General features: G+C 45.6%; 1 protein-coding gene across 24 annotated transcripts in view; it reads right to left on the bottom strand.

Annotated features, from left to right (window-relative positions):
• Nucleotides 1-23,918, bottom strand: part of pleca (plectin a) — an 87,610-nt gene that overhangs the window by 34,931 nt on the left and 28,761 nt on the right. For 4 of the 24 annotated variants that reach the window (XM_034599652.1, XM_034599655.1, XM_034599659.1 and 1 more), the window contains exon 1: nucleotides 54-177. The exons of 13 other annotated variants lie outside the window; for them this stretch is intronic. In XM_034599652.1, coding sequence (XP_034455543.1) covers nucleotides 54-162 — 109 coding nt within the window. In that variant the 5' untranslated portion in view covers nucleotides 163-177. Of the gene's footprint in view, nucleotides 1-53; nucleotides 178-4,742; nucleotides 5,407-8,871; nucleotides 9,283-12,256; nucleotides 12,377-23,918 lie in introns of those variants that run through there. 7 more of the 24 variants (XM_034599654.1, XM_034599656.1, XM_034599662.1 and 4 more) reach the window with 6 other exon arrangements.

Here is a 23,918-nt window from a genome sequence, read left to right as displayed (position 1 = left end):
GAAACCCGGCTTCAGACGCTCTGACACAAAGTGAACACTGAGACAAACTCTACCTTTGCTGTGGTCCATGGCCCTGAGCCTCCCCTGGTTGTACGGGTCCTCTATGAAGACCCCCACACTGCCCACACTGTCAGACGAGTAGTTCCTGAACCTCGGCTCCATCGTCACGCTGCCGTCAACTCAGTGATCACAATCAGAATCTAAAAACCGGCCTGTGCAGGTCCTGGGGCCACGTCGTCTCCCGTACGAGACTCTTGTGATCTCCTGAGCTCCAGTGGACGATCCTGTCGCTACGTGGGAGTGTCCCAGGCACTGATTCAGCTGCTAAACACAAGTCTTCCTCCCTTTTTTCCACCCTGTCTTCATTCGCTCTCTCTCTCTCTGACAGTCACTTAGTTTTTTTCACCAGCTCTTGCAACATGCCTGCCTGCAGGGGATGTCAATGTCAGCGGTTGTCACTCACCACGGAGCAGAGGGAGGACTCAGGCCTGTTGTGAGATGGAACAGTAAAGACCCTCAGAGCAAACACACTAAACACACCTCTGCACTGATAACTTCTAAATGTAGAGACGTTAAATAACATTCACTTGTCTCTAAATTTGTTATTATCATTATTATATATTTATTTTTAGTCACTATGGTTATGATGAGCCGCTAAAATCTAAAGAGAAGAATTTGTGTATCTTTAATTCGCTCACAAATTACATATAATCTGCATTTTACAATGTTTCTTTTAGTTTTTTGTAGTTTTTATTTTCATTGCCAATGGTTTGAGACATTTAATCCATCATAGCAAACATTTTACACTCTTTATCCTATTAATTGCTGCAGGTTAATTAAGTTGAAAGCTTGATATGTGCAAAGATTCTCTGATATCCGTGATTTCAGCGTTTTTAATCCTGCATTTCACTTTAAATGTGTTTGTGAATACGACGCTTTCCCAGAGACGACCGGGGGGGGCTGTTCTGGCTGAAAACTGTTGTACTATCTGGGCAATAACAAATAGTTTTCCAAAAATATAAAGACACCTAAACGTTCACAACGAAACAGCCGCAAGTTCATGGAGCTCAATTAAAGACGAGTCATCAGAAAAAGGGTCGGAGGTAAATAACTGCTCTGATGTCTTTAACTCAGGTAATCTTACGACAGCGCAGGAACCACAATTAACTATGACATGACGTTTACTTCTTAAAAAGAGCACTAATCCCTCGTACAGACAAAGCTGCAGAGCGTCGGGTCACTGGAGCCTGCCCCCCCCCCCCGACTCAAATCCACGTCTGTGGTCTGAGCCCGGACGTCTGAACAAGAGTCTCAGTGATGAGCCTGAACACAGAGACCCTGCAAGGAGGCAGCAGAGCAGAGGAGAGGAAACAACGACCTTCACTTTGAGGAACCACAAGCAAACTTCACATCAGGACAAAGTTAAAGACAAAACAAGCACCGAGGGTTTTTTGTTTTCTCGTCTGAGAATTCAGCAGCAGGAGGAATAATAGAAGTGAAGTTTTCTAATGGGAACAACCTGCCAGGCTGAGCTTCAAAGTGAAGCATCGGGTTTGGATTATTTTTGTTCAGATTCGTTTGCAGTCCAGTATAAAAGCTTCTGTTCGGCCGGTTCCTCGCCACAGATGCACAAACAAAGACAAAAGGAACAGCTTTCAAAAAGACTCTTAATGGAGCAACCACACTGCTGCAGAGAACGAGCCCCGACACAAAGCAGCTATTGTGGCTCAGTGTGGACGTAGACAACAGTGTGTGTCTGTGTGCATGAGATGACAAGCAGGATTCTTATTTTTGCATTTTGTCCTTGTTCTGGATTTGTACAAGATGATCTAAAACAACACTAAACACTGCCTTGCTTTTAGTTCTGCAGCAGGCTTTAGATGTGCAGGGGCTCTGAACTCGCACCTCCACGCTAACACGCACACGTCCTGAAGCTCCTGAATACCTGCAGCACCTTTCACCCGTGGGTGCATCAATTCTCCGTGCAGACACTGACATCAGACTGTAAAAGGAGAGATTTTTGGGATGCCAGCGGAGGGAGGTGGCTTGTCGGGGCTTGAGAAATGGAAGCTGCCGATGTTGCACCTTCCCCAGACCTCAACCCTGCAGGCTGCACATAAACATGAAACCCTAGAATTTTAAATATATATGTGTGACTGAAAAGTGACAAATGCAGCAGTGATTTGTTAGAGTCTCTAAAATCATAACTTGACGTAAAGCTGTAGACATTTCTACGGTTGAGAGGATTTGTGCAAATATTCACTTGCAGCTGCTTTTTCTTGCCTCGGAGCATTTCCAGCTTTGCTGTGATTTTGTGCAGATCGAAAACAAAAAACCCTAAATTTGTCCCATGATGCTGTCAAACATTACCACGGAATCAGTTGCACAAAGAGGAACAAGCTCTTTGATGATATAATTACGTTATTAAAAAACAAGTCTGTTATCAGAAACACACGCTGGCGCACACAGAGAAGTATTGTGTGGTTAGTTCTCTTCTCCCTGCTGCTGATAACACGCAGAGATAAACCTGAGGGAGCTGATAGCAGTTTTTTACAATGACAGCAAAGCAAGTCTCTGCATTCCTACAGAGGGTGCCGCCTTTCTGCGATAACACCACCCGGGCCCCAGAACTCCCAGTGCTCATCTGCACAAGTGACAACCTGCAGCGTCAGCCCCTCTGACGACAGGAATGAGGGGCTGACAGGAACACGGGGAACCATCTGGCTCGCAGCTCCTGACGGGATTTACGACGGAGGGATGAACGATGGATGGGTTTCAGGGAGGGAGCTTTGCCAATGGTGAGGAATGGAGGCCCCGCAGGGCATGGTGGGGCAGATCCAGCCTGAAGCTGGCAGCGGAGAGGGCAGGAAGGCATGCACTACTCCGGGAGAAGACAAAGATCTGTCTGCTGTTATCACTGTGTGGAATTTATTCCAAAAACAAGTAGTGATAGGAGAAGGAAAACATGGGAGATGCACGCGGACAATAAACTCAAGTGACCTCCAGCCGCACGGAGAGATTCATGGGGCAGTGTTGCTTTTTGAAGTTTTCCTTTGAGTTGCCCACATCACATCCTCCCTCCCGTAATTAAAAAGAACTGAAGACTCCATATTTCTTTCCCAATATGAAAAAACATCTTCAGGCAGCGTGCGAACACAACAACACATAATCAGCCCCACATGGTGTTTGCAGTCTTCTGCTTATGAGAATATGAGACTGGATTGATGATGTGCAGATGTGACAGCACCGAGAGCAATTAAAGAGAAGAGACGAGCTAATTGCTCAACACTCGTTTGTCTCCCTCTACTGTTGGAAAGGCTTCAGTGCAGGCTATGAGGAAAGGTCTTGAGCATATGATCCACTTGAATGTTTAACTAGTAGCCAACAAACTCTTGTCTGTAATCAGAGGCCCGGGCTACTGTGAGGAAAGTCCGGGGTCAGTCTGGGCCCCGCACAGTCGACTTGTGTTTACAGACGAGTCACTTCTGCTTGTGGGCAGAAATGTGATTTGTGAGAGAGTGGTTGCTATGACAAAGCAGCAAAAACACAAGGACGCTGCCAGTTTCCAGGCGAGCAGCTCTGGCCTCAAACCTCCAGAGGAATCTACAACTCCGAGAGGGAAAAACACAGGAGTTCTCACAGCACTTAGACCCGGATCTGAGAGATGTCCGATGATGTTTATCAAATACTCAGGAGGGTAAACAGAGAGGGATGTTTACTTTTGCTTTGCATGTTCAGGTTGAGTCATCGGTGAAAGACTGAGTCACTCACTTCATAGGATCATCTCCCGACCTCAGAATGTGCAGCCGCAACATTCAGTTACTTCTCATTATCGACTCATCTGACAATTATACATTTTTGATTAATCTATTCATCTTTTATTTCAAGTCAGAAAATTATGAAAATACTTTTGAATAAAAGTTACCATACCCAAAGGGAACATATACAAAATATTTGTTTTGGGCCAAAAAATAAAAAAATGTAATATCTGAGAAGCTGAATTTTGACCCCACATTTTTTTTTTAACAATTTAATGATGAGGACCATTTTTGCTGCTTCATTTTTGACCACAAAATTAATAATTTTATCATTTCTGTTTTACATTATTATTATTATTATTATTATTATTATTATTATTATTATTATTATTATTATTATTATATTTTCTTTGTTTCAAGACACAAAAGACTAATCATAGAAAAAAACAGAACAATAATAAAACTTTGCTCATGGACATCTACCTTGCTCTATGGGGGTGGAGGTTTGGAAAAGGTTAAAACATTAATTATTCTTATTATTAAAAGTCAGAAATTATGGAGGTTATAAAGTTCCTGCACCCAAACTTGACTAATTGTTTGAATTTTGGTTATCGTCTAAATCATGGTCTAAAAATTTTATCAAACATTTATCTGATCATCAAAATAATTGCTTCATAATTTTCAGACACCAATTCATCATCTCTCCTCTACATCATTAATTTTCACAGATTATTATCACTGATAATAAACAGTATTTCCTTTGTTTTAAACCCTATAAATGTCTAATAACAGAATCATAATAAACTTGGCTGGTGGACGCCCCCCCCCCCCCCCCCCCACCCCCCCTCCTCTCCGCCTCGGGGCTTTCCGTCCTCTGACGGAGGAGAGGAAACGGTTAACACCGTCACCAGCAGCTGCCCCTCCCCACCACAGCCTCCTCCTGTTACTGGGAGATGGAGACTGCGGCTGAGCGCTCGAACCTACCTGCGCAGCACATGCGGCTGTACAGATGCGCGCCCACTTCTCCACAGCTCATTTCGTGGATGTAGTTAAACCGTCGGTATTGCATCTCCCACTCCGGTCGCCCGACCCAGGACGGCACCGGGGCGGCGGCGGCGGCAGCGTGCGTCTTCTCCCCCACTCCGGCCATCCCGGTGTGCGTCTGTGCCGCGCGTAAAAGGCACCGCGCGCCAGAGTCGTCTCGAAAAACGCCCCCTGGACTCGCGTATTTCTCGTGTGAGGAACCAGCCCTCGAAACTTCCCCCTCTCCTCTATCCAAGCCACATGGAGCAGAAGAAGAAAACACGGGGTCGTGTCAGATTGCAGACACTTTGTCACAAGCCCAACCCCCTTTTGTGTTGTCTAGTGGAGCTGCTGCTGCTGCTGCGTCGTCCTCCACCGCTGTTCGCTCCGTGCGTAAAAAGGATTTGTGCCATTGAAGCGCACAAGGGAGGGACATCCCCGAAATACTCACACCGCGGGGGGCGCACAACTTAACGGTGCACGCCATGTCTCTATTTCTAAATGTGATGTGTGTGCCTCTCCCAGTATTACATAACGCCCCGGGCCCCCTTAACGCAAAACAGAGCCACTCCAGTTGGATATGTGGTTATTATACAACTGGTTTTCAAACCCTCCCAGAGTCAGAAGGGACGGTTCCCAGAGAGAAAGTCCAATGACTCATCACCTTCCTCCCACATCCACTGCAACTGCAGGTGATAAATAACATGGAGCCCTGTTTTCTCTCCGTGAGCATGTTTCACATTCATGTTCAGGTGCTGGCTCATTCTCAAGTCAGGACAAAGATCAACAACATGGCAGTGAAATGTCATTTATAGCGAGGGAGTGGTTTTTATATACATACCTGGCTCCGACACAGTAAATGTGTTTGGTGACTTATTTCCAGTCAGAACAACCAGATCCCAAAACTTAAAACATACATTGATGACTGTCGACTTCACGAAAGCACAAAAAGCTATTTAAGAATTAGTTTAGCGAGAGTAAAGTTGCCAGTTCATTAAATCTGCGCACACGTACAAGTTGTTTGCCTTTAATTATTTAGCAAACTAAATTGTGGAAAAGTATTTGGGCCAAAAACTGAGGAGAAGCAGGAGGATTTTTTTCCTTATTAAAGTCTCTTCTGAGCAGTTTTCATCAGAATCTCTTCATAAACCTCAATCTGATTATCACACTGTTCATGTGCTAAAAGAGAAACAACTGCCTTGTTATAACAACTGACTCTGAAAAACTACTTCATCAATTCATCCACACAGAGTCAGAGCCACAGATATGTGCTAACTTCAGCTCAACTCCTCCGCAGAAAAGACAAGAATCAAGAAAACTCGTAGTTTGAGCTAAAGTTGATAATACATTGGAGGTTGTTGCTTTGCACACGAGCAGCAGTGATATCTGATCTGTGTAATCACGGGATGACCTTGGTGTCTGTACTGTACTGTACCGTGTTTGTACTGCGCCAGATGACAAGCCTGACAATGAGAGCGGCTCACCACTGATGTGTTTCATGTTACGCTCATTATTCTGCAGGGCATGTGGGGACACGGTGGGCGTTCGGCATTGTTCTCACTATTTGACGAGTCCTTCGACACTGGCATGTTCTTTTTCCACTTTTCAGTTAAAGCGGGGGGGGGGGGGTCCTCCCTCCTCCAGTCTGTCATTACTGCCACAGGGAGAGTGGACAGGAAAGTGAGTCACAGCTGTGCACCGCGTGCCAGAAACTAAACCCAATCCTGCAGCGCGTTGTCTGAGGCATGTGTGGGTTAAATTCAAACTGGAGGAGCACGGACACTGGTGCAGACTTGGGCGCGGCTTCCAAGATGGATCGGACATAATCGGCGTTAATGCCGTTGCTGTGAAGTCTGAGTCTTCACAGCAGACAAAAGCATAACGGTGATCTGCCAGGGACACAAAGACGGACGACGTTACAGTGTTCGGGATCTACAGACGGAAGTCGTAGCTGTTTGTGGTTTATAATCACTTTGTGTAAATGGCTCTTTATCAGTGCGCCCCCACACAGAGATCAGATTCCTTTCAAAGGTCCCGAGGATCTGCGTTAATCCCCCCCCCGTCGCCAACCTCCTCCTCCAGTTTGTTTTGAGCGTATCCAGGAGACACAGTCCCACCAGTGTCGAGTTTACTACCATCAGCCCGACGACACGCTCCTGTGCTTTTTTTAAACCTGGCTCCGGGTACAGTCCCTTTTTAACCTGCTTCCACCTTCCCACTGTGTCAAAGGCACCTTGCTGCACCGACACACCAGACCTCCACCTCCACACCACCCGTCGAGCACGTGACTCAGCAGATGTGAGGTTTGTATTGGACCTGGAATGTAAACAATGACCGCACTTTAACACAATCTACGGCGACGCCTCCCTCCTCTGTTTAGAATCACTTCAGGAGAGAAAGATGCTTGGAAGAGGGAATCCGAGCGCTGCTGATGTCGAGCGCGGACTCTCTGTCCGCACTGCGGCAACAACCCAGCAGAAAGCAGATCTCCTCAAATGCTAAAGGGCTGAGTACTGACAGTAGAGATAACATGCAGCTTAGGTTTGCACTGCACTGTTTGCCCTCGATTTGCCAGTCAAACCAGTCTCCGGGGAAACGTTCACTCGCCCAGCGCACAGTTTACACAACACACACAGAGTCCGGGTGCACAGGTGGACGTGAGCTGCGGTTGGACGTTTGAGTCAAATCTCTTTTTTATTGGTTCTCTGTTATTGTGCAAGGAGAAAGTTTCTTCTGATGACCTTTCATTGAAAGTCACTCAACCGGTCATAACAAACTCAGACATGTCACTGTTGCGAAAACCTCTTATCTGCTCAAGGTGTGTCCCCGTCCACTTCCTGGAGACTTTATGACATCAGGTAGACGACTGGGAGAGATAACGTTAAAGTACAGCACCGGCTTCACCTTCAGCAAAAGAACACATTTAAAGATGGTGTTTCTTCTTTCAGGCTACATCCAACTTTATTACGTTTTCATTTATCAACTCGGCTACAGAGACGTCTGACGTCCACACTGAAACTGAGAATTTTGGAAATGCTGCTTGTCCCGTTTTAATTTGAAAACTCCAGGGCTGCGTTTCAATCTGGACGAGCAGAAACGGAGACGTTTGAGATCAATGACGTAGAAACGACTTCTTGCTGATCGGGTCTTTTCGGTCGTAACGTGGCCTTCACTGATTTGCCAGTCTGAACCTAAACTGTATATTTTACAAGACTGCTTCAAATTTGTGGGAGACAAGCTACTATTATTGTTTTCAGGCGAGTGAATATGGATATAATATTATAGCCTTAGCAACATTATAACTACCTGCTCCATGCAGGTTTTAATGTTGCTCCAGGGTAATTAATAGTTATAAGGAAGCTTTATTGTCTATTGTGGATTCACAGAGTTGTTTAAATCCATCGTGGACAAACTGGTTCCTCACAGATCATTTGCCTGAGGGCGTGTGGCCGCCAGCCGCCATGTGACGAGCTGTGTCAACACAGATCAGGCCCCAGCGAAGGTGTGTCTGGTGACATTAAAGAGCCACAGATGCCTGAAGTTTCCCTTTAGGCTCATCACAGGGTCGGACGCTCTAATGCTTTTTCCACTGGCAGCACATAAAGGGGTTGTAACTTTTTAAAGACTGAAGAGGAAACCGGCCGAACAAGCCCATTAACAATACAGGATTAACCAAAGCCCAAGATAACACACTCTGAGCAGAGACCTTAAAGAGCCAGAGGACACAAGTCGGGTCTGTGCAGAGACACAACCTGGATGATAGAAACCAGCAGAGGAGCAGACGTGACGCTGAGGTCTGCACATCAAAACCTCTGACGAAGCCAGGAGCCCCTCACAGAGCTGCAGCTCCGACGTCACCACCACTCCACAGTCAGCATTTACAGGGTTAACTGCAACCTCTCCGTTCCACAGGAAACTGAGACCAGGGAGGGGGAAGAGGAGGAGGGGGGAGCGAGGAAGAAGGAGTGTGCACCACAATCACACACACACACAGGACAAGAGAGACGACGCATGAGGACGGGCCGGAGAGACACTTCCTTCTCCTCACTCCTTCCCACAGTCACCTCCTCCTGAAGCCTCCTGCTCTTACCTTGCTTCTGGCGCACTCTCCACTGCCACGCCACGACCAAGGTGACAATGTGGCCCACGACCACCAGGGCCGGGAACGCATTTCCAGGGGGGCTAGCCGGCATCGGGCCTGGTTTCAAAGTGGAGAGTCCCAGGGCTGTGCAGACAGGTGGGCCGGGCCGGGGAGGGGAGGGGTGAAAGGTGAAAGGGGGAGTGGACGTGGGAGGGGTGTGGGGGGGCGGGCAGCGCCTAGGGGTGTGGTGCCATCTCGGACTTTCTAAGGAGCGCAGCAGCCAAGTTGTCCGTGACTTTAACGACAGAGAGAGAAGAAGGAAGGCGCACCCCCCTCCCTCTCCGCCTCTCTTCCCTGTGACTCAGTGCTCTGGCAGAGGTGGCCAATCTCCCTCCCTGCCTCCCTCCCCCTTTTTCCCCTGTACTTTTACAATAACTCTCTTTCTTCTGCTCACTTCTCCATTGTTTAACTTTGCACTTATTTTATAATGGGGTCTAATTCTCCCCCGCACTACTCTGCGGTGCTGACGTGTTGAAACAGAAGTTTCTGTGTCCTCTCCCCGGGGCTCCGGTCATTCTACTGGTTTTGCCTCCACACTGCTGCTGCTGCCTATCTGCAGGAGTTAATAATATATGAGGGCAGTTTGTGTCACACCCACACGCACACTTACAAACACACACACACACTCACAAACACACACTCGGCTCAGCCCTGATAAGAAGCAAAACTCCTCGAGTCAGCGTCGAACTTTCCAGCTCGTTCGCTGAAGCCCATTTCAGTTATTTTCCACGGTGGTTTTGAGGATTCAGAGATCATCCAAGGACGACCCCGTCCTCCTCGTTCCAAATGTTTAAACTGAAGCCACAACTCCCCGTTTAATTTTTCCGCTCACAAAAAAAAAAACGTCCACTCGCTATCAATTCATTCCCATTATGCAACTTCAGTATGTTTCCCTAAACGCTAATTGCTTCCATACTCTTGGACAGCACCACCGGAGCCTATAAGTTTCCCAGAAACGTATTTAACTAGACACAAGTTTTTTTTTTTACGACCTACTGTTTCATAATCTCCAAAATACCAAGTTCTTTATTTAACCCTTAAGTCACAAAGGGGGGGGGGGGGTTTCATTCTCCCTCTGGACGGGGCCCTGTTATTAAGGAGCCCTGAGGGGAAATTTCTCCCTTAGACGAGACTGAACCTCTTCCGACACTTTAGACTTCAAACCTGTCAATCAGTCAAAATTACACCTTATAGCCGTCGCAGTGTGATCACCAGAAAACACCTCGGAGCGTTTAACGTGGTTTAAAGCACACGCAACACCTGCTAACATCACTGTTGAGGCATCAAACCCGCGTCGCTGCAGGCAAAACACCGCCGCTGTGTCTGTGTCGTCAGGACATTGTGCCGGGAGCAGAAGTTGGCATGCGGCGGAGCCGGTGTCACTTTCAGACGTGGAGCCGTGCAGAAACCCGACACCAGGACCAGTGTCACGATCACACATCGACGGCAACGTGATGCCACACGACAACCCAGCTCCATAAAACCAGCAGAAATAGACACAACCTCGACCTCAAGACACCGCTGGCATGAGGGTCAGTTTATATAGGGAGGAGAATTCAGAGCACTCTGGGGCCTGCAGGCCGGAGACGGACGAGGCCTGAGTCATAAAACAATGTCAATTATATCAATATAGTTTTCATCAAAAGCAACATAATGCAACACAAGCCCAATATACGATAGTCTTTATCTCAAAGGGTTTGACGAGGTGCGACATCCTCTAAGAGGAGAAACTACCCAGTCAGGTGTTTGTTATTCTCTGTCCAGAACAGAAGAGTTTAAAACTTCACTCAGGAGATAAAAATCAGTCTTGAAACCTAAAAGAAATAATAATGTGACATTTATCGTGATAATTATCGATATCGAGCCACTGGGGATGAAACGGTTCCCAGACTAATGGAAAACCGTGGTTAAGATTCCTGACGGCTTGTTGTACCGTGATCACTGCGGTGATTTCTTTAATACTGTACAACATAATCTGTCCAGAGCTAACAACTGCTAGCATCCGCTGTCGCCAAATTTAATTTAACAAAGTCATATTTTGTGTAAACTCTCAGATATTCAAACATAAAGAGTTTGTTTAACATGTGAACCAGGTCTGTGTCTCTATGTGCTGTACTCACTGGACTCTACTGTGTGTATATGTGTGTGTTTGTTTTTACATTTGTATGATGTAACTCTGCTTTTACCTTTGACACACTTTGTGACTCTATTCGGTGAAAAACTTTTTTTACTCAGTTGTGTTATTTGTTGAGCTTGGATTTGTTGACCTGGGGCTGTTTTGTTCTCACGTGCACATACTTATGGTTCCTTATGGTTGTGTAGTTTTTAAATGCAAACTTAATTTACCTATTTAAAGTTTAATTAAAATCTGCATCATGGGAAGTTTTCATTGTCAAACTTTAGCTGAAGCCGTCTTCAATGTTAATGTTGCTCATCTGATTCAGTGTGATGTTATCTTTGTTAATAAAGATGCTGCTTGAATAAAAAACTTGTAGAAATTACTTCAGTTTGTAAGTTTGCAAATGATCATATCTTTGTTCATTATAATCACAAGACACATTGTTCACACTATTTCATCTCTTTTGACTGATGTGAACTTTTTTATCTTGATATCATCTTTGGCCGAGTCATATGACTATTCAACAATTTCACAGTTTAGTGTAATGGAAGAAAACGTCTAAGTGGCTCCACAGCGCCGGTCGTTGGAATGAGAAGCAGAAGTCCACTGGCAGCAGAGAAGAAAGGGTCATTGTGTCTGACTCATGCTCTGAAGTGTTGGCAGCTCGTTTTCTGGGCAAAAACCTGAAATCATCTCAGTCTGAAAATGTCAAACGAAATCCCAGAAGTCTCGGAGGCTGGCAGCTCCAACTGGCAAATGAGTTATGGTGGAGACGGAGCGAGGAGAACGAAGCCAGAGGAGCGGTACAGATGTCTGGAACAATTTCAGGGGAGGAGTCAGCCCACTCCCACTCTCCTCACATGTGTGTGCTCAATGATTCCCATATTGTGATGCACGCTCCGCATACCCACACGTATACAATCAAGATTCACATGCACGGTCCAGTCGTTGGGGTAAAAAAACTCTTTGGATTTCAGCTAGAGCCTGAATAATTCATACAGATATTTCCCGCAGAGCGAAGGTGAGCTGAGGTGAGCGGAGGGAGGAATGTTTTTAAGCCACAGTCCTCCACGCCAATGCAGAGGCTGGGAGTGGCACTGTCCTCACAGGGCATGCAAACTGCAAGAATGTCAAATCCACATCCTGTCGTGGCATCATTAAACCGCACTGAGACAGAGGGGAAGTCTAAAAAATGGAGAAAAAAATCAAACCTACCGTGTGGTCGTCCTGGACAGACACAGCAGCACAAGTCCATCTCCCCTCAGTGTCTTCACAACTTTTAGAGGAAACACTGAACTACCAGGGAGTCAGATCTGACCCCACGACATTGTGTTCGCATCAAGAAGCAGAGGGGCGTGTTGAAAAATGCAGGGAAAAAACAGAAAGAGGGAGAGAGAGAGAGAGAGAGAGAGAGAGAGAGAGAGAGAGAGAAGCGGAGGCTCGGCTGGGGAGCGAAAGCACCGCGGAGAGTTTGATTTAATTTGTGAGGCTTTTCCTCTGTGGAAACAGCATCTCATGCCTGGTGGTTTCTGACGAGCACCACTGGACCACATCCATGTGCAGGGGCTGCAGAAACTCCCAGGGACACACACTCACTTTTCAGGGCAGGATTTAGACAAAGAGCGGAAAACATGCATTTTTGCCAAAGAGCTACCATAACAAAGACTTCTCTGTGGAAGCCAATGAAAAAGAAATAAGCTGGAGACGTCCCCGTATCCACAGGATATGGATCATAACGTACGACCACCACACTGTGTTTGATTTACATCCAAAACAAGAGGAACAATCGGCTCGAATAATAACACAACTCCATGATATTATCTGACATGTTAGTCACACCAACACAATCTGCACAGGAGCTGCTTTGAATAAATGTTATGTGCTTCTTTTCTGGCTTCTTTAAAACTCTCTTCATAACTTAAATGTCTCAAAACTATGAACTTTCAAACACTTTTGATCAGTTAGAACAAACTGTGCTAAAAGTGTCTCCCTGGTACCAGCTCATCAAACAGGACTTTTCACATGTTCTGAATTATCTAGCAGCAGAGTTGAATGTCCTTGGTTGTTGTTAAAATTCCTCAGACGAAACAAACAGTTTGACCATGTCCCCATTGGGACCTTGGTAAAGATGCTTTATAAATAAGGAGACTATTATTTAAAAGTTAAATTCTTACGGAAATAACTGTTTTTTTAAGATAATTTCACCGTGTTGCTTCGGTTTGTTTCATAACTTTTCTCGTGCAGGGGGAGTTGTGGGGGGGGGGAACATGTGGGAGCCAGTCAGGATCCTTCCTCCTGCTCACACCCCCCCCCCCCCCCCCCCCCCCCCCCCCCCCCCCCCCCCCCCCCCCATGATTTACCAGCAGGGAACTTGATCCCTAACCCAGCCGGGCAGCTTGGGTGGGATCTGACACAAGGTCATTAGCGGAAAAGTTACGCACAATAATCTGCTTCACTGCTTAAATCTCTCGATAAACACTTCTGTGCATCTGGAATTAATCAGACGAACTAAAAATAAAATCTTAGAAATAGAAAGAGCCTCCAACGCAGCGGGAACACAGAGCTCTGTCCTGGACCGTTATCTGACGCACAGCCAGCCAGACACACCCAAACCTCTTCATCCTCTTCGCTCCTCCACACGAGAGGAGCCTCGGCCCGAAAGCTCTTCTGTGCTGACACCTTATGGTAAGAAGACAGAACTGTTCCCACAACCAAAGCTTCCTACCTTGGCCGTGCTGGATCAAAGCCTCCATGAAGTCTTTAGAATAACTCACTTCCATCGCAGCTCGACTGGGTTTTTTTTTCTTGCCGATTTCTCTCGTGTCTCGTGTTAAATGTCAAACTGAGCTGTGAGGCAGCAGGTTGGTTGCTCTGTGTGCTGCTGAGGCTTTTCCATTCAAATATAAGTGTGGTCTTTATGTTCACTGCAGGCTGGGCTGAAACACTGAAGGGCAGATGAAAGGTGGCAACGGGCTCTGGTCTGGACGGCTCGGGGCTTCGCCCTCGTTGGAGGCGCAGGCAGGAAAAGCTGAGTGTGGCTTAATTGGACTCACATTTCCCAGCCACTGCTTAGTCACATTTCAGCCCCGACGACGGAAAGTTTTCAGTCAGGATGTGTATTAAGGTTAAAACCTGACAGTTTAATATGAGGACGGATCTTCACCGAGCTGTCATCTCATGGAGAAATGTGCTGCATGTTCTGTAACACGGACAAAACGAGGTGACCGGGAGTTCTGCATCCTAACAAGCAGGATGTGCATTTAAATAACATATATTTTACCCAGCAGATGGCAGAATTACCTCCATCAGCCATTTAAATGCAAATATAAATACATCTACTTGTATTTGCCGTGTACGATATTTCAAAAGATTGGAACATTTACAAATGTTGTCGATATATTTAACTAGAGTGTCCACTAAAGACACAAACATTAAGGGAAACACAGTCTAAATCCAGGGAGGCGACAAGTACGAGAAACACATGCAACAATAGTTTCTTCACTGGATGAGCAGCACAATGCTAAAGGGAATGATTGATTCAATTTGGGTAGGCAGCAGTATTTTAGATATTCTTCTATTTTTTATTCCCTTAAAAAGTCTATGTATGGATCGATCAAAAAATATAAAATATGCAGTAAAAAAAAAGCTAAATTCAACAAAGCCCTCACGACCATTGTTTATTTACATTAATATACGTTTAGCTTCACTGAAATTGGGTGCCCATATAAATTACAACATATTTCACTACAGAAAACAGAGCCAGCAGTAAACGACCTGATGGATTCCAGAGGCTGCACATTGATCTCTGGAGCTGGACTGAGATGAAGCAGATCGTCCAAACAGACTTTATCTGGCTAAACTGACCACGTGTTCATAGCGTGTAACATAACTATCTGTATGTTAAACTACTGAAGGTGTTATAAACTGTCAAAGTCACGACTGGGATGCCGGAGTGCTGTTGTACTTCGTTTGAAAAGACCAAACCTAAAAGGTTGGCGACTGGGAGAGGACTGACGAGTCCTGAATCTCCAACCAGCCAACTCTGCAATCCTTCAATGGAAAAGCCATCAAGTCATTTCTTTCCTCGAAGAGAAGACAACTGTGCCTGTGTTTGAGTTTCTGTTCCTCGGCTGCAACCGAGCGACACTGGAAAGCTAAAGGAGCCTGGGATGGCCACGCCTGTCAGAGCGGGTGAAACTACAAACAGGGGATCTGGAAACTGTTTGCAGGGGACGGCTGTGAATATTTCTCCGTTTGTCTTTAAATACGCCGCTGACAGCTGCGCCCTTTAACTTTAATATCAGGATGAATCTCACACATGTTTTTTCAAATGTGGGAAACATCTGGCGTCGCTCGTCTGTTTCTATCAGACACGGCTGCAGTAATTCATCCCACATAACATTTTTAAATCCTCTAAACTAAAATCACCTCTGGCCTGTTTACTTGTCGCCCCCTTTGTCAACAGGATGAATGTGAAGCAGATTCCTTCTCTGGTGGGAGCAGTATTTTATAAGAGATAGGAGGAGGAGGAGGAGGAGCAGCACCCAGAGGAGGCCAGAGGTTGGGTAACGACTCCTGCGTGTCTGGGTTAAAGGGGATTAAAGTAAATAATTCAAAGTTTCATTTGTTCTTTGGACTGCATCGCCCTGTGTACGAATACAGTAAGATCATAGTGTGTATAAAAAGATGGACGACATGCTAGGTCCCCAAAAGTGAAGCCAAAACGTCTTGATCGCCACCTGCTGGCTGGCTAACATATAGGTCATAAATCCCGCCTCCTTCAAGGCTCCAAGCAGCGCAAGATGGTGCCGTTCGTATCCGAGGTATCGTAGCTCAATTTCTGGGTAGTCGTGGGAAGTGGAGACGCATCGTCCATCTTGTTTTTTACAGGCTATAAATAGGATGTATTTGAAAGTGCTTTAACTTTCTCTCTTTCTGTGACTGACAACTTGACGGATCGCCCCACCCTTCTGCGGCCCGGCAACGTGGGAACAATCCCCGGCAAACCATTCTTGCACCAGGCGAGGCTCCGCTGCCGATCATACCAGCAGAACAATGTGCTGCCAGTTCCCTGGTATTTTCATGGCCTGTCATGATCGTATTGGAAATGATCGATTGCAGCGGTAAGAGAAGATTATCTGGGAGACGGAATCACAAATCATAAACATGGCTAAACTCCTGCCTGTGTAGCAATAACGTCTTGATGTATGACTCCAGATAAAATGTGGGAGAACAGAACTTCTCCTGCAACGAAAGAATCCAGTGTTTTTTTTATTTTTTATATCTTCATGTGAAACCTTGATGTCTGTGTTGCGCTGGTTCACTGGCTGCAGAGACGTTATCACCATGTGCTCTCCATTACCTGTCCTGTGGCTCCTCATCAAACCAGAAACAGCCGCAGCAACAGACGATTGTTGGGTTCTATCACCAAAACACAACGAGAAATGAAACAACGTGAACCTGCAGAGAAATCTTTCTACAAAGAGTCCGGGGCCGTCGCCTCGAATCACCCTTCATTACTCCGAGCAGCTCCCCTGTGAACGTGAGTCTCCATGAATCACACCCTGCATCCTCAGCCTTTGCCCGGATATAAATAAAATAAGTTGTGTGTGTGTCCCTCTGTGAGCGGCGCTGAAAGCTCATCACCACGGTGGAGGTGGCAGAGGACGAGAGAATGTGGACAACTCAAGGTGATGGTGGCTGCTGTTAAACAAACCCATTCAACTCTGCTGGCAGATGAAGTGTTCCCTGAATTCCAGGACCTACTTTTATAGACAGTAATTTAAGCTAAATGGTCGTCTTCCAAATTGTTAAACGCAACTCTGCGTTTTTGGAAACAAGGCGGTCGGGGGAAAATCCTGGAGGGAGTATTGCTTCAACAACAAACACACACATGGTGATAAACTCTCACACTCAAACATCCAAAATGTGGCTGATTACACAACTGAAGCCAGGATTCAATGCAGCTCTCTCTCTGTCATGAGAACTCCTCGTTCACTCTTTGGTTTGTGGACCTGCCTCTTTGCTTGTGAGTGGAAAATGTGTGCATGGACAGATGTATTTCACTGAATGCCATATTTTCTTTTTCAGCAGAATTACGCAAGAAATCCTGACTGGATTCCATGAAACTTGGTGGAGGGACGAGGAAAGACGACATTATATTTTAGCAAGGATCTGCAAAAAGGATTTTCTTGTCCCTTTCTTTAACCTTTCCACACAGGGCCGATGACAGAGGTGCAGTCTGAACTCGACTGACAGACTTTCTAGTTTAATCTGCAACACTAATGAGATGTTTTTACTTTGGGCTTCAGGGAGATTTGTCATAAACTCAATCTTTAAAGTAGCGTTGGACCCTGATGAAGCAAAGCAGCACAAAGGGACAAAAGTTCCAGTTGCACAAACCACTCAGGCAACAAATGTTCAATATAAAATCCCTGGATCATGAGCTGTCCTGAGCTGAAATGGCCGACACTCTAATGGATGCCCCCCCCCCACTCCCCTCGAGGCTGCTCACCATGATTCGGCAAAACCAGATATAAAAGCTGTTATATGAGAAAACACTCGACAAGAAGCAGCTGCAGCGTCAAACAGAAAAAAGAGTTGAAATGCTGCTCGGTGAAAATGCCATAGAACCTATTTTTGTCCCAAAAGGTTCCCAGATCTAAAATGGCTGATGTCTGACTGCACTTTGCCACTTTGCATTTCCCAGTCTGCCAAATCGGATCAGAGGGGCATCACGTGACTAAGAGGAACCGCGCCATGGCAACAGAAGAGGAAGAAAAAACGATGGTTACTGTTTGAGTGTGACTCATCAGAAACCAGCGGCAGGGTGGGGCCGGCCAGGAATGCCTTGTAACCATAGTAACATGACACACCATAGAAATATGAGTATTGAGAGGCCAGTGGTCAGAGGCCATATCATCGCTCCTGGCAACACACTAAACACAGCGAAGCTTCCAGGAAGTGAGAGTCACTCTGTGGCTCATCACCGCACAAACACAACCGACCTCCAAAACCTCCAAAATTATTTTTATCACGGTGATTAAATCATATTTCATATTTATGGTGAAGAACCAACGTGACCCGGACCGACCTTCAGAAACCTCTCAGACGGTAAACGCATGATGAAGACTGTGGAACTGGCAGGATGAAGAGAGCACAGGCGGGTTTTCATCTTCAGTCTATAAAACCTGAACACATTCCTGAGCGTGAGAACATCAACCTGCACAATTAAAGATAAATCCCATAGAATCTGCTGCTGATCTGTATGAAAACAAACCACCTCTGCATCCCGCTCACCTCAGGCTTCACTGGAAGTAACGTTGTTTTGTGATTTTATTGGCGAAGGAAGGATTGTTGACAACATACTGAACATTCCAGTCGACAGCAGATAAAGGGAATATGCTGCGGGAGTGGTGTGAGGAATTCCTAGGAATGTTTTGGTGCTTTTCTAATAAGCTCAAATCCACACCCAAAAAAAAAAACTCTGTATCACATTTGATTCACGGCAAAAACCTTATTAAATCTTTACTTTCACCTGAGAAATACAACACAAATCAGATCAGCTCTGTCTTAGCCTGATCTATTTAAGCCTGGACTACTGCAATGCACTTTTTACACAAAACAAATCTTTAGTGGCTGATAACTAAGAGGTGTCCAGCTTTTTGCCATCAGGACCCCGAGGCCCTGCAGCTCCGTATATGTCTTTAAACCTGTGTTGAGGTTAAGAGACGTTTCTAACATTCTCTTATAAATAATAATACGTTTTTCGCATCTGTTTGTAAAGCATGTTAAAACTTTTTAGATAAGTGCTATAGAAATAAAGTTTTACGATCATTATTTCAATTGTTATAATTATCTGTAAACTACAATGTTATGATGCAGATATTATAGAGATTATGTCTAAAGATACAATTAAGTCTTGCAATAAAAAGTAATTTGTGCTGTTAAATCCACAGATATTAGTGGGATGTCAAAGTTTGATTCTGATCCAAATCTTTACTCCATCATATCATTATCCTCCCGCCCCCTGAGGAAAAAGAGAAAAGAATGAATGAACCGTTCTTTTCTTCGGCTCCTTCAGAAGAAGAACAGATCCGTACGATCCTGCTCCTTCCAAACAGCTGAACTCCCCTCGCTCCTCTCATATGAACCCAGATGTACGTCCTTGTCTGTGCTTCCATCGGCCCCAGTGTCTGACAGCAGCTCACATCATTACACTGGAGTGACTTTTCCTCACTGTCTTCACAGTCACTCACTATCTACCAGCTGAATAGGAAACGTTGTCCCCGTGAGGTCGTTTCTCCACCGTGGTGCAACAACAGCGCGTTTGACTGCCAGAGAACAACAGTTAGAGGCACTTTGGCAAAGTCCTGGATGAAAGCCTGGAGCGGCGACGGGTTCAGGAAGGACCCCGAGGCCACTTTGTCAGAGTGATGTACGTCGGAGGCCGTTAGCAGAGTCCTATATATCAGTTTGCCCTCCTCGTAAACCCGACGCTGTCAGCGTGAAAGAGCTTTAAAATAAACCCTCTGACGAGCGATCGTGAATCTCGTCCGGCCTCTTCCAGATCACACTTTTTACCACCATGAGAGAAAAAAGCAACAACGAAGTGTCCACAGCAGTTTCTTTCTTTTTCCATACACGGCGTCTCATTGGCTGTCTTGTTTGCGGCGAGGCCTGGCGAACAAACAGCCCCTGCAGCTTTTATAACTTCATATAACTTCAGGCCATGGAAGCTCTGGAAACGGCACAAGGGGCGAGTGAGGGCTTTAAAACTTACAATTACTGACAAGCCTGAATGTCAGCGGGAGGGATTCAAAAAAGTATAAGAGTATGAGCCGAGTATAGTTCTGCTGCTGGAATATAACCACTAGTGACATAGGAAAAATATAGAAAACAGTGTAAAGACTGCGTTCCTACAGCCGTCGCCTAGCAACCGAGCTACGGATGAGAAAGTTCTTTGGCTGATTAAAGCCTCGGAAGGACGCATCCCCTGAACTGAGACACGGCCGATGACTTGAATAAAAATAAGCTTTAGCTTCAGCCCTGAGTCTTATAACAGACAGATGTGTTCCCGTCATCCAGGGGTTAACCAGCAGAGGAGAAGCAGAAGCCCAGACGCAGCCTCGAGCTCCAGATCACATCCATTTGATTCACTTGGCGTTGCTTCAGAGCGAAGACTGCGTCAGGACGAAACAAACATCCCACAGACAACAGCAGCTCAGTCTCACAGTTATTATCATTATTGTGTCAGATAAAAGACGGCATTCATTTCAATTCAGGTCAAACACAAAGCCGACGGGTAACAAGTAGTGGGTGTGTGTCATCAGAATGGACTGGGATCAAACAGGGACACGGACCAACATCAAACTCTGTTGTCTGAGGAAAACCACTGGATTCACTGGAACCACACGACGCAGCAGTAAAACAAAGAGAGAGAGAGGAGCAGGCGGCAGCTCTGTTCAGACCCGGGTTTAACCTCAACATGCGTCTCCTGTGATCGGATCTCCCTGCCCTGCTCTACATGCAAATGATCATGTACGTCATTTATGTTCATTCGGTAGTGTATCTCCAGATGATTAACTTTTGGAGCCGTGCATGTGTGTGTGCGTGTGTGTGTGTGTGTGTGTGTGTGTGTGTGTGTGTGTGTGTGTGTCGGGATGAGTTGAATAAATCCCGTGGGCAAGAAAAAGTATGAATCATTATGTGTTGCTCAGTGTTGATAGTGTGGCCGTAAAGAAAATGAATTTGACTAATTGTGAAACTGCAGCAGGTCAGCGGTCCGTCACACGTGGCCCAGGACACGTGTGAGTTCCCACCCCCTCTGAATGTGGATCTCAGGACGCTGAACTCAGGCTTGACCACCTCAGGACGGAGGTTAAAACCAGGTCTGATCGGGGTCTGATCCCTCAGGAGGAGCTCACCCTTCCCTGTGGCACCTGACGGCCTCGGCTGGACCTCATCAACTCAAACCCACAAACAGAACTGACGTCATCAACAGCCACTTACCTGGAAGGAAAAAAGCACAAGAGAAAAGAAAACACAGTTAGTGAAGATGTAGTTTTTTCCAAAGAGGCTTTAAAATTGAATTGGCAGTAAAAATGGAAAGAACAACATTTAAAAAGCTGGAGCGAAGTTAATACACAAACAAGAACAGCAGCGATTGTTAACAGATTGAACAGAACAGGGGTCATTTGAGAAAATGCCTCTAATTGTATATCTTTTGTCGACCACAGGACCTTTTTAAGAATTTAATAAAGTAAAAAAAAAAGCCCAGTTTAATGATAAAAACTGTGGAAATAACTTTTCTGCTCAGTCGATCTCACTAAGACTCAATTCTGCTCATTTCTATCAGACAGCAGTTGCTTCACTACCAGTGCCACCTACTGGCCGCTTGAGGGAGAGCTCAAACTGAAACTGGTTTTGAACTTCCAAGTGATTTAAGATTCCCCTGATTCCTCCTGACAAAACAAACGTGTGATCGCATCTCAGCAGGACGACGATGACCGAGGATGTGTCAGATCAGGGAGGCGCTCGCCCTCCTGAATTACAGGAAACCTGAGGTTAATGACATTATGTAATCACATCAGTCCGGAGGCTGCTCAGCGGAGGATCATGGTCGGACTCGTCAAGCAGCCTGAGTGACAGACTCCCTGACAGGATTACACCGACTACTACTGACAAACACACACTCGAAGCCAATCAGACGTTCTCAGACTGAATTATTCATCACATAAAAAAACTCCTCATCACACATCAATCAGGAGGAGCTGTGGTGATTATCAGTTAATCATCTTTTGTTATGGTTTCATATTCTCAAATGTGACTCTTCCCTTATTTCAGCAGGACAGTAAAGACTCGAAGATGTATTTCCTGCCACCTGCTGCACATACGTCTAATATTCAATCTCTGTTTGTTGTGATTTTGGTCTTAATCAACTCCTGGTTGCTTCTAAGTGGCTCTTAAGCTGCTAAATGCTACTTGCTAACGTGATCCTGCAGGACATGATGACATGAGGCCGTCTGCTGTGGCTGAAAACAACACCGATAACACAAGTGAACCAAAACATTCAAATTCCAGCAAAAACAAATGAGTTTGTCCGGATGAGAAACTCATTACACACACAAGCAGCCACGTGATCCAGAGCTAATGTAGAAAGAATGACTCAAGCTGTATCAGGGGGACGTTTCTGTCTCTGCATGTGGTCGAGGGTGTTCCCACACTTTGACTGGTCCCATCTGGAGTCTGAAGAAACAGGTGAGGAACGTGAAGCACAGTCACCGACCGATTCCTGCAGCTCAAATAGCAGCGGAAGCATCTGAGAGCTACTGGATATATTCAGAGACTGGGAGAGCGACACATGAGCCGCTCATCTCCCAGCATGAAATATAGACACAGGATGTGTGCATCAGCAACATCACACACACATACACACACACACACACACACACACACACACACACACACACACACACACACACACACACACACACACACACACACACCAGATGAATGACGACACTTGATACTTACAACTGAAGATAAATACAGGCCACAAACATGTAGATTTCACAAACCTACAGTATATAATACATTCATTCATTTGCTATATCAGTATCTGCATCGGCATTTATTACAGATTCGTGGTTTACACGTGTCTAACTGATCACTGATCACTTATATTGTGAATATTCTTTGCAGTGTCTTTACATTAAAAGTAAAATATACTTCAAAATACAGTGGTTTTTCTTACAATATAAAATACGAGGTGAAGCTGCCAAAAGTCAGAAAGCTACTTTGACTCTCTGCAAAAACGAAAAACCTCCGAGGTGTCAAGTGCCCCGACCTCTGACCTCAGCTGCTTTTGAACTGCATGTCACAGCTTTGCTGCTCAGCTGAAAAGGTCACGACACGTTTTCTCTCCCCAGCACACAACCTTCAGACAGCAGCCAGTGTTTTGGTGAAAACAGTCTGATGAGGGCTAAACAGAAAAAACCCTGGAGCGGAGGGGGGGGGGGGACTCCAAACACACAATTAATAACAGATTTGCACAAAGGCTGAAGGTTAACGGGGGGGGGGGGGTTCGACTTTGTTTTCATGTTGTTCTGGTGTTTGTGTAACTTTTATTCAACTTCCTGCTGAGGCTGAAAACTTTGTTTACGATGGAGACCTGAGTTCATCAGCAGCAGAAGAAGTGTCAGTTAAACCGAATCGAAGCAAAAGGCAGATGAAAAGGAAACTAAATGACGAACGTGACTGGCGACAGTGAAGTGCAACTTTTACCATCTGCTTGTTGAGTGTAATGTCGCACGTGACGATGAAATATTCATATCCGGGTCCAAAATAAAACAATCCACCATCTGAGATCCACAACTACAGCAAGAGACACATCACTGTGGCATCTTGAAAACAACAGAGCTTGGACCCATCGCACTAAATGACACATTCTCAGATATTAGTCTCCTAAATTTCCACGATTTCTTTCATCAACATCCAACAAGTATACTCTGAGAAATCAGAGAAAAAGCCCCATCTCGGAATGTTAAAGAAACCAAAGTTTAAATGGTTCTTTCTTGGCTCCATCCTTCCACCAAGTTGTGTAGAAATGAGTTCAGTATTTTTTGCATAATCCTGCTGACAAACAAGTAAACAAACAAACGGACAGGGGAGCAAACAGAAGCTCCGGGTGGAAGCTGAAGGGAGAAGCAGAGTTTCATCATCCTCTGCCAGGGAAATATTTCTGATCCAAAAGTTCAGCAGCCAAATGCAGCTTCTTGGAGGTTTTCCCAATTCTTCCTAAAAGCTTTTTCAGAAAAGTGCACAAGCATGAAAGGAGCTCAGTCTATCTGGGTCAGGTCCCTGAGCAGGAACACGA

The sequence above is a fragment of the Hippoglossus hippoglossus genome, chromosome 11 (genome assembly GCF_009819705.1).
Source record: "Hippoglossus hippoglossus isolate fHipHip1 chromosome 11, fHipHip1.pri, whole genome shotgun sequence".
NCBI lineage: Eukaryota > Metazoa > Chordata > Actinopteri > Pleuronectiformes > Pleuronectidae > Hippoglossus > Hippoglossus hippoglossus.
This window is presented reverse-complemented; position numbering and strand designations above follow the sequence as displayed.